Source organism: Anomalospiza imberbis, chromosome 8 (assembly GCF_031753505.1).
Source record: "Anomalospiza imberbis isolate Cuckoo-Finch-1a 21T00152 chromosome 8, ASM3175350v1, whole genome shotgun sequence".
In the NCBI taxonomy this organism is placed as follows: domain Eukaryota; kingdom Metazoa; phylum Chordata; class Aves; order Passeriformes; family Viduidae; genus Anomalospiza; species Anomalospiza imberbis.
The window spans coordinates 12,893,731-12,905,732 of record NC_089688.1 but is presented as its reverse complement, the minus strand read 5'-3'; the positions used below and the strand labels follow the sequence as shown (position 1 = coordinate 12,905,732).

The 12,002-nt window shown below is 34.3% G+C and overlaps 1 protein-coding gene across 30 annotated transcripts in view; it reads right to left on the bottom strand.

Moving 5' to 3' along the window:
• KCNMA1 (potassium calcium-activated channel subfamily M alpha 1) overlaps positions 1 to 12,002 on the bottom strand; it is a 420,412-nt gene that overhangs the window by 186,857 nt on the left and 221,553 nt on the right. For 7 of the 30 annotated variants that reach the window (XM_068197370.1, XM_068197377.1, XM_068197376.1 and 4 more), the window contains exon 4: positions 4,343 to 4,366. The exons of the other annotated variants lie outside the window; for them this stretch is intronic. In XM_068197370.1, coding sequence (XP_068053471.1) covers positions 4,343 to 4,366 — 24 coding nt within the window. The remainder of the gene's footprint in view (positions 1 to 4,342; positions 4,367 to 12,002) is intronic. 30 annotated transcript variants of the gene reach the window in all.

The window sequence follows — 12,002 nt, the reverse complement described above, 5'->3', positions numbered from 1 at the left end:
TAAGAACACTGGCAACTAAAAATAGCATGAAATTACCTTGACAAAACAATCTCCCTGATGACAAATCAATTCTAGGAAAATGATAGCACAACAATGCCTGGAATAACATTTTTAATTAAATAAAAAGGATTTAATTTTTAATAAAACGGATTTTGTGTGAGACTACTAACATTCTAAAGATAAAAATATGAGTATACTCTTTAAACTTACTTTTTTGGACAAATTTTAATAAGCCACTTCAGTTTTATCTCCTACACTGATTGCATTATGAAAGGATTTGGTTGAACTGCATACCTCATTTACTAAAGCTGACAATCTTGATAATTTCTCTTCTTCATAATGATATCTTTCTGTTACTTCTTGTTGCATTGTTACCTAATAGTTTTTATCAAAGTCTATATAGGAGTAATAAGTTTTTGTAGCCGCTTACCCCAGAAAAGAGAAAATTGGTGACATGAAAAAGCTAGCAAGCCATATGAATACTACTCCCTTTTCCATGTTGACATTGAATTAACAAATGGAAATGAATAAAGTTAGTGAGAAGTATATCAGCAGCATAAAACCTTTTTATTTATAACATACAGATAAACACTGGAGTAGATTCTTTGGAGAGATGGTGAATCTCAGAATTTTAAAACAGGAAATATTTTTCAGCCTGGCTTATATGGACCACTTACAGTCCTTGTATTTGCATGAATCAGTAAAATGATCTATATATGAGATACTTCTAAAATTTCCTCCTGTTGTAGGAAAGGGCCTACAAACCATTGAACTCTTAGATAAGTGGCTGTTTGGGTAAATTTATCTGTAGCTACTCTTACCTTGCAGCAAGAATGAATTCCTGAGATGCCTTGCTCTATTCCTGAGAATCCTTGCTCTATTTGTTAGCAGCTGCCAGCTCTTAAAATTACCCAACAGTACTTTTCTCATTTGCTGTCCACTTCCCTCAGACTCAGTTTTCAACAGCCCACCATCACCAGGCATTTCTAGCTCCAACTACTCCTCCATCTCAGTGTCTTTTATTATTCTCTTGATACTGTCATCGAATTTTTAAAATTCTGCCTCATCTGACTGAATTATTTGAAAAAATATATACAATGAACAAAAATTAGAATGTTCTCCATCTATCGTCTTTAATTTTTTTTTCTTCTGTATATTAGCAAAGAAAGGAGCTCAATTTTCTGTTTGATATGCATAAGTGATTCCTACAGATGATTTTGAGTGTACTTCCCACACATTTCTTGCTAGCTTACATACTGTACCTTAAAAAAAAAGTAATGTTGTCCTATGAAATTCAGTTTTATCTCAACCATTCTAACTGAAAATGACTAGAGTACCAGATAAACTGGAGTGTAAAAATACTTACAGTTCATTAATCTGTCTGTCTTTTCTAGAATCCCCTCCTATGACATTGTGATAAAAAATATCTGGCTACTCTCTAGTTTTACTGAGTAGAGACAAACTTCAGCCTAAGGTATCTTATTTGACTTTAACAACAGTGAATAATGTAAATGAGCAATGGAAGTTAGAAGTATAGCAAAGTGGTAGAAAATTGACATTACATTACTGGATTAGCTTCTTTGGTCAGGCTATCTAATAGCATGATCCAAATCTATTAGTAATCCTAAAAAACCTAATCACATTGTGTTAATAGTAATTCTAAAGCAGTCCTAATACACAGTTACACCAGGCAGGATATATTTTTTCCTATTTTAAATGAAGGCTTAACATGAAACATGTAAATTCCTTTCAAAAATCTACACAAAATTAGAAGATATATTAGTCCCAAACAAATTTTCCTAATTTCAGACTCTCCCTCTTGTTCCTCTTGGGGACCTCTTAGCCTTACCTTCCCCATCAGTATAAAGGTTCTTTAAAGCATCTTGCTCAATTAATACCTAAGGTACATTTAGAGTGCCTCAGGTCATGCAGCTCAGCTGCTCCCCTTCCAAACTATGACATGTGTAGTATATCCTTGTAACCTGCCACAAGGAAGCCTGTATTTGTATACTTCTTACACTTTACTAGCAATACTAAAGAGGTGACTCAAAGTAAAAAACCTTTCAAGTACCAAGAGGAATTATTTAAGATCTCTGATTATACCCTGAGTATCACAGTATATCTGTTTAAATTCCTCTGCCTTGAACCAGTTCTTGGCATAATCAAGGCCATATTCACTCCTAGCATACATTAACAGTTATGACAATCTCTTCTATCAGTTCCCTTTTTTTTTACCTAGACCCCTGAAGAGTCTTAATTGCATGTACCTTTAATGAGTGAAACACATTACACAGTTCCTCTAGCCATAAACTCCTTTACTGTGGTTTAATTTCCACATCTATATAACTGCAATCTAGAAAATTTTCCTTCTTAGAAAAGCTTGTGTCACAGCTGTTGGAGCTGAGGGGCCTGATAATTTACCATCACTGGCTTAAGTACAATTACCATATTCTTAAGGCAAAATGCTGACTCTATGAAAGACTCACTGAATAGCTAAATTTACTTCGCAAAATAATAGAAGTTTAAACAAAGAAGAAATTAAGAAAATACTTAAACTTCTCATAAAAAATTAGCCTGAAGCCTGAGTGACACCTGAGTCTCACCCAGTGGTTTTTCTAAATGAGAAAAGCAAGGCTGCTTTTTGGCAGAATTATGACACTATGCCTTTCTTTTTCAGCAGTAACTTTATCTCCATTAACAAATGGAATAAGAAACTGCCTACAGCTGTAGAAGTTGCCAAATCAATTGTTAGAATCCTGATATAAAAGTGCTTTACAGCAATATAAGAAGAGGATTATAGTAGAGTTAAAAATTAATATATTGTAGCCTTTTTTTCCTAACACCTCTCAAAATGGTTTGCACTGTAACATCCATCACCTTTGTATCCTGGTTACTGTGCACGAGAGAAGGGGTGTGTAGCTGAACATACACACTGAGCTACTGGAAAGTCAAAAGGACTGGTATAATAAATCCCATTTTTACTGAGAGCAGAAAGAATTTCATGTTACTGTATAGATGTATGTCTGACCTGATTTAGAGTACTAAAAGAATTTTCCTGCATTGTAAGAGAAAAAAAAAAGTAGCTGCCATTACATAGAATAATATAAATAAATAAAATCCTAAGTAATCCTGAATAACACACATTCTTAGGGAAGCCCAGTATCAGCACATGGGTGGCATGACAACAGTTGTAGAAATTACTTCCTTTTGTACTACTTTGAATATATTGTATGTTTTCATTAAGTTACCTGCCTAAAAGTACACACTAAGAGCATATTTTCACTTTATATATGCCTGTTTTCTATGACCATTTTTCAACTATCATAACATTCTATATTATAGGCCCTCGAAGTTAAGTTTACACAACCAATAGTACTTATTCATTAAGATGAATATTAATTTGAAATCTGTGCATTACTTCTGACACCACAGAGTGCACGAACTGTAACTTCTGAGCATACACTATATGTTTGCACTGATCAACAGCACTAGAAAAATTTTGTTCAGACACAATGTTTCAAGTCACTTCCCAGACTGCTGTTTCATCATTTCATCAGGAAAAAATAGGATTAGAATTCAATCACATCTTATACAATGCTGATGAAAGGTTCATCTGAATACATTTAAGAACATATGAATAATAGGTTGGTTAGAATGGTCACAATATCATTTGTAAAGGAAATTTCAAGCAGGGTTACAGCTCTTTATATGGAACATCATCATGTGTTTTGTAAATAAATAAATTTTAAATTATTTTACAGCTTATCTATCATTAAAAGTACAAAAGCCTATGGCAGTTAAAACCCTTCCTAAATTCTGAATTTCAATAAAGGATTACATACAATCTTACCTCTTTTCACTGTCACTTGCTGCTGAAGTTGACAGCAGGGACAGGTTTGTCTCTCTGATACTACTGGCACCACTCAGTCCTTGTCACAACAGGGTAGTTAGTACATCCTTTCCTCCTCACATCTTGACCACACCAAAATTATGCCTCTTGTCAATAAACTACTGTAATATGCTGGAAATTTTAAATACATAGACCTGATACATATTATGTCCTATTCATTCTATAATAGCTTAACTAAAGTTAGTGATAAGCACAATTTACTTTTGCCCAAACTTTCTATTGTTATGGTTTTGTCTTTGTTTTTAATTCCATTCCATGCACTTAATGCTCTAGACTGCATTCAGTGTATACATCATTATGGTAAGCACATTGGCATGCACAGGCAATACAAGAATAGATTATAATTAATCCCATAGACAACCAAAAAAAGGTGAAGTTGCATCATGCAATGAAACCAGCTTGGCCTGGGCTGCCATGCAGAAAAAAACCTACATCAATGAGTCTGCTGTACGGCTCCTAGGTAAGAGTTGATATGAAAGAGGTGAGTTATTTCAGCAATGAAGTCACAGGCTGAGAATGTTTATACTACTGTAAACAAAATACTGTACATAGCACCAGTACTACTTGAGGATGGGGGATAAGATGCTTGGAAAGGAGGACAAAAAGGATGAGAAAGAAGAAGAGGGAGGAAAAATCATAAATTACAGTAACCAGTCTGAAATCCAATCGGTTCTTTTAAATAAGCATTTTGTTATTTCATTCAAAATAATTTCACTTGAGCTTTCAAAGCAAACCTGAATTTTCAGTGTATTTTGAAGAAAAAAAGATGAAATAATGAGATACAGAGCAACTTCCAAATGTCCAACGTGTTCAGTAACCGATGAATAACTAAAGATCATAAACACACAGATATGCAGAGGTGAATTTTTCAATGCAGTGCACAGGATCCAAAGAACACAAGTTTCACTGATTTGAATGCATAATCAATCAAACTAAATGAATATGGACAGTATAAGGGATGCATTGATATGAGTGATTCATTTTGTCACCTTCTGCTGCTTTTCTAGTAAAAGACATCTCTGCTGAATAAAGCAGGGTTTTTTCAGAACTTGTGTTGAATTGCCTTTACCTTACTCACCTTCACAGTTGCACTGAACATAGCAACATGACTGGAATTACAGAGTGACCACCTAGCCTGTTCTAAATCATGTACATTGGGCACAGGACTGCATAGACTGATTCCAGGGAGTTCAGAAAGACCTAATTGAGCAGGTAATTTATTGTATTGCAGCATTCACTTGAGGTGCTATCCTGTGATGATAAATGTAAGATTTTGCAACATTGTAACGCATTATTATGTGTGTTCCATTACAAAAGGATTTGTTTATCAACAGGTATATTGTTTTTAAGACGTTTTTCTTAATTACCCTTAAATATATATTATCACTCTATTTTTAGCACAGTTCCCAAATATATAAACTAGTTATGCAGATAGTAATTCACACAACATCAAAAAATAGCTTTAACAAGAAAACTAAATTTTACTTACTGTATAAGATTTTTTAAAAAACTCTATTGTTCCATTTGCAGTACAATTACTTTTGGTATCTTTGTTTTTATACACTACTAGCTTTGTGAAACATTCATCTTTTTACTTAGTAAATTGTCACAGAAATTTAGTTCAAAATCAAATCAAATAATTGACAGTAGAAGTAACTTTCTGGCCCCTTGAAATGTCTTACAATATTTGCAGAGAAACTAGTCAATATATTTCGAATTTGAAAGGTAAAAAAAAAATCTAAATTGTTCATTCCAGATATAGAACCTCCAGTTGTACTACTCTTACATAGCAAAATTCACATTCTTTTTCCAAACAGTTCTAACCTTTTCAAAGGGATAGAACTTGCAGTAAAGACTCATAGCATTTTTGGCCACGGTGTGCTATTTAACGAGGCTAGCAGAATCTTTCATTAATTGCATATTAAACATGTGAATATTTTCTTGGGTGTACAGATATGCACTTAGAAACTGCTGCACAGTGCATGCAAATGTTATCGCCTGAGAAGAAGGTTACTTTGTCAAGAGCAATTAAAGCACTGCTGACAAAGCCAGAAACCTAGCAAACTGTTTAAGGCAAGCAGATGAGGAGCCCAAAAATTTTGGAACTCACAGACTTCCAAAGTGTACCATTCAAATAGCTACGGTAAAGTCAGTAATAGGAATTCTGGCATACACATTATGTACTACAACATATATGTATGTATCACAGCACAAGTGATACATACTATATGTGTATACTTTCCCATTGTTGTGGAAATAGAAGATTTTTTCTTACCTTACTTGACAAGCATTGACTCAGTAAAAGATCAAAAGCAGTCCTTAAATTTATTCTTAATAAAATCAATACACCAGTAATCTTTCATTTGGTTATGATAGAGAAGTCCTCAAGATTCACACAGAACACAAAGCTGGTCTGAGTTCTACAGTCTCATCACTGTGAATATGACTATAACACAGTAAACACAAAAGGAGAAGAATCCTATCCTTGGTATCTGCTACTAATGCAGCAGAGCATGATAGAAGCTACAAATGTTAGGATCTCCAGTGATCAGGCGAGATTATACTTTACCATACATTTACTCAATAGTTTACTGTCCTACAAACAGTGATTTTTTTTGCTATAAAACCAGCTAATTTGGAGATTTAACTACTAGGTTTAGGAAGAGATTCAGTCATCTGTTTTCAGATTGTAGCTAGGAACCAACCTCATGTTAGAAAAGTTTCCCTGCTTCAGCTGGAGAGAAGCTATCAAACTCATTTAATTCTTAACCATCTAAAATAGCAGGAGTTTCTCTCTTTTGGTGTAGCCAAAAGCCATAACAAAATTTACATAGCTCATACAAGTCTGTGGCAAATTATAAAACCTAATCATTATGACGGGTACTGTACTATTTAAAATAAAAGACCAGGACTATCAAATGTAACTAAATTTCTGGGATATTTAGCTCTGGAGTCAATTCCTTCCAACCCCTGAACATAACACTCCTTTTGATGAACCATTTGCTGGCAAAGTTTAGTTTGACAAAACAGGGGATCCAATTCCTAGTTCTAGTTTTCTGTTTTGAGGACCTGGTTGCACTTAACCAGGTAAACAAGTTAATAAGTATAAGACTTATGAACTATCTGACTGAAGATGGACATAAGCAAGTTCCTGGAACAAGAGGGTGACTGGATCCATACCCATTAACCTGTGGTGATTTGAACAATTACATTGCCACTGCATTTTAGCTGCAAAACCAAATGCATTGAAGTTCCAAACTTTCCCTAGGCACCAAAGCTTATTCAACTCACATCAGACATTCATGTTTATGACAGAGAGCTGGTTTAGAGAAAAAGCTTTCTTTCCTATGAACTAAGAGTGCCTTGAGCCAAGCCTTGAGATATCGTGCTAAAAGAGTCCACAATGCATGTACTGAGTCATCCTTTCACATCCAGGCTAGAACAACACCAGCCTATCCTGATTACTGTAGCTGTTTATTTCACTTCTGTCCCCACCTCAAGCAAGCACATTACTTTTCCTTTCCAGAATTCACTCACTTCCCAGCCAGTTTCTCTCACATAAAGAAAAGAAAAAAAAAAAAAAAAAAAAAACCAAAACCAAGCTATCTCTCTAATGCTCTAATTCTTCCTATAAACACTATTTAAGGACTACACAACAGTTTGCCCCATCTGCCTAAGATTTTCTCTCTAATGTGATTCTGTACTTGCAGCAGTTCCATATAAGTGAATTAGCACAAATAGTAATAGTTGCTATGTTAAAGCACAGGCACAAATCTCTGGCATTGCAGAATGTGTGTTTGGATAAGATGCACAACCACTGCACATGTGTTGCTTTTATAATTTATGAAATATGTTACAGAAAAAAAAATAGAAGATGAAAAGTTTGCCCAAAGTAAACACTGAAAAAGGGAATTTTAAAAATAAGTTAAAGCATTTAACATCCTCTGGAAGAACTGTATCTACACAAACACTTGGCAAGGGTAGAGTGCTGATATAACGAGGGAGCTTTGACATACTAAACAGAAAAGGAGGACACAGCAAGTGATATCAGAATCCAATGGCTTAACATCCAATCCTGGGTCTACCCAAGGGCTTAGGGAAGCTCAGAAAAAAAGGTAAGAATTACAAGCTATAACTTACTCACATTTAGTTTCTGCTAGAATATTGTTTAGTAGGATTCTATGTTGCTCACTGAAAAGACCATAAAGCATGTTACTAAATACTCAAAACACCTTTAATCCCAAAGGGCTTGTCTACAGAGAAACAGAAGAAACTATGATAAATACATTGGAGAACTAGGAAGAGCAGTGTCCCAGGACTTCTGGGAAAAGCAAGTGTGGATAATGCACTAAGGAATGAAATGTAGGCTTACTAATATATCTCTGATGAGGACTGTAAAAAACATGTTTCTATTCAATAACTGCTTATTAGAGAAGCTCACTGCAATGACCATTATCCAGTAAATGAACTGGCATAATGGAAGATATGCCAGGATTGTGCTTTATGGAACAGCTGGATCCTTAATTATTCTTTCTAATATTAGATTAGATCGCAGGCTTCAAATTACAAACCATGTATGACAAACTTAAGCACAGTATTATTGATGAGCCATCTTATTACTACTGCAAAGTCCTAGACATACTGGTCTGTGCGTAAAGCAAGCATCTTTGTGGAAACCTGTCTAGGTAGATCTGTCTTCTTTATGAGACTGCACAAAGATGTTTTTTAACAAAGCTGTCAAACTGACAGGCCAAACTTTGTTACCCACAGAACCATCAACCCATCAGTACTGTAAATCTTAATGCACACTGAACAAAAGTAACTAGACTGGCCTGAGAAATTTTTGGCAGGCTTCTCTCCATTCTTGCTGCTTGTTCAGATGAACACAGACTGCTAGACCGAAGATTCTGTAGTTCATTCAACCTCTTCCAGCAGCTTACCAAGGCCTTAGGTTGGGTTATATTTATCATACACAATGGCAGTAAGATACTGGAGGTTATAAATCATTGCAACTTCACTGACAGACATGCTTTAACACAAAGTCTGATGGTGAATTATGGCCTTATGAAACACAAGTTGAAAGACGTGTTCCTGACTAATCACGACGCTACATTAGTTCCATACCAGTTAAATACCTACATATAAGAAAAAACCTCTGTGCTTCCAGAAGTATCAAAAGTTTGCAGTTTTATGTATTTTGAAAAACTATAAAAGCTCTATTCAATAAGTGTTTTTGTTTTGTATGGGTAAATCTTCCCTTTCCCAAAAGACGTTATTATTAATGTAGTTATGGACAAAAATTGTAAGTATCTTAAACTCTCCCCTTTGACCAATTTTTGAGAAAAACTGAGGCAAGTTTTCATGCCAGCATTACCATTCTGTATGTGCATCAAGGACCACTACAGTTAAAAATGTTTAACAATTTAATACTATATAACTGTGTAACTGAAGCATCATAGATAATTAAATACAAGCACAGCCAAAATAATCTATGCACTGCAAAGTATGGAAAGGAATGTTTTTCCTTTGATAAAGACTGGCCATATGCCATAATTGGCTATGTCTTCCTCTCTTATAAATAACATGAGTAGTTATAACGAGCAGCATAATTTTGTTATGTCGAAGAGTATATTGTAATTAACTATCAAAATATTTTGGGGTTTTCATACAAATGTTTAACATTGTTTTCATTTTGGATGAACAGCAAAGACTAAACACAAAGAAATTACTGTACTTTTTTTACTGTAAAAAGGTCTCTGTCTTTAGGATCAATGTATTTTAGAATCTAATCCTTTTCTGCCTAGTCATTTATTTTGAGTGTACAGGGACAGATACAAAGCTTAAGAGAAACAAATCAAAGACTTAAAGGCAATGTAGTTGTGAGGAGAATAAAATAGGGGAATACTGACTCAAAGTGCGTCAATGTTTTTTTTTTTCAATTAACCACAGTTCAAGCTCATGATATTCCTATAAATTATATTACAGAAATATACATCACCCTAAGTGATTGCTATGCATTGCTTTAAGTCCTGCCTTGCCTCCCAACCTATTGTAAGAAACTACAGGATATTTACAACATATACTAATGGACTACCTTTTCATGTTAGTATAACATTATGAGATTATTAATCTACAGGATTGACAATTTTCATGGCCAGTATTTTCTATGAGGGATTTTTCTTATCCTTTTTTTCAATATGTTTGACAAAGCTCAAATATGTAGAGCAGAAGGTACACACTGCAACTCAATTTTCCTCATTTCTATTTCTTTTCCTTGTGAGGAGATAGATGACAATGTCAGAACAGTGGCATGATGTCTGTGAATCAGTTTTTATTCACAAGTACACTCCAGCTATATTGACTTGTATGGAAATTTTCACATGTGTTACTGAGATCATAAATATATGGATATTAGTATTTCTGAAAACTGAAATATATTTATAGTAAATACTTCATTCATCAGGAGACATGTATGAAAAGTACAAATTCTACATATGATTTAAAATGGACATTTGTTTATCTGAAATACATATTGAAGCAAATTTGAATTATATTAAAACACAGACAAGTTTAGTCCAAGTAGGATTGCAAGTGTTCTATGCATTTTCTCATTCTATGTCAGTAATGATACAACTAAGCACAAATATCAATTTTTAAATCTGGGGAAAAGCCTTATCTTTTCTCTTCTGTTACCTAGAGTTCAGATCAATTGTTCTTTTATATATACTGAAGTATGGGTGAAATACTAAATGCAATATGTCATTATATGCATGGGGCACCTTCTGTTCACTTTAGAAACATATTCTATTCACTTTAGAAATGTTATCTATGAAAGTATGACTAGCACATCAATAGCAGAGTAAAACTCATTCTCTTGTAGTTCCTGATTCCATGAGCCTAACTGCAGTGTTTTCATTAAGAAATAAACCTTAGCTTACATGCAAATAATACCCACATGGTATCAAGACTTAAAGATTTAGGAAGGCATTTAATAGTTTGTCTTAAGAAAATCTTGACATAGGAAAATCATGCCTAATATCATATTTTCATAACTTTGAAAGCAGTAACGAAGTTATTCTTTCTTCCTTTACAAGGTTAAAGTTTTTATTGTTGCAATCATCCATTAGTTTTAAAGAGAGAAAGACTGACTGGGTTTTATATCTGGTAAATGCTTTGACAACACCAATTCCAGAAAACAGTAGTCAATAAAACATCAGAAAGGAAAGACAGAAGTTGAGAAGGCAATCACTGCAGTATGTCAGGATATGGCAGCAGTTTGCTGCCATCCTTATGCTGTTTCAAAACAGGACTTACAGAAAGGCTGATCTTCAGTATGAAGCAGGCACCTGAAAGCTGAATCCAACTTTTACCCAGTTGCCAATTTCTTGGAAACCTAACATCTAAAAGAAAATCTGCTATTCATTTGGCATTTCACATTTCTGAATAAGACATTAGTATAGAAACAAATATGGAAACACCATTACCCACATTTATTCTTCTGTTTCTCTAAGGCATCTTAATGATGCAAAGGAACAGGCAAGGATAGAGTTCATCGAGAGGTAGCCTGCATTCATTGGGTGGTACTAAAAACCTTTGAAAAATATTAGTAAAATACATATAAAACATACTTTTATGTATGTTTTTATCATGAATAGACACTTTTGTCACTTTTTCTGCTAAGGTAAAAAGCTCTTAGGTTAATACTCCTCCTTTATTCTCCCACCACCATCTAGATTCGCTATAGATGCAGTGACTTTAGCTGAAAATGAACTTGTGTCTAGCATGTGTCTCTTCACTTTGAATTCCTTTATGGACTGAAGGGACACAATTTTTCCAATGATTCATAGACAGCAAATCACTGTAAGATTTATTTCATTCTAAGCTAAATTATGTGACTCCTTGAAGGGAAAATGAGTGGCAGGAAGTTGGAGGGAAAATTAGCCTGTACAAAAATGTCCTGATAGCTTTAAGGCCACTTTAAATATAATAAAACCCCAGAGACTGCTGAAACAAATATTAAATCTTGTTATAGCTGAAGTATCCTTATAGATGGTTTAAATATTTCCTATGAAGCTTAAATTCTTTCCTCTGA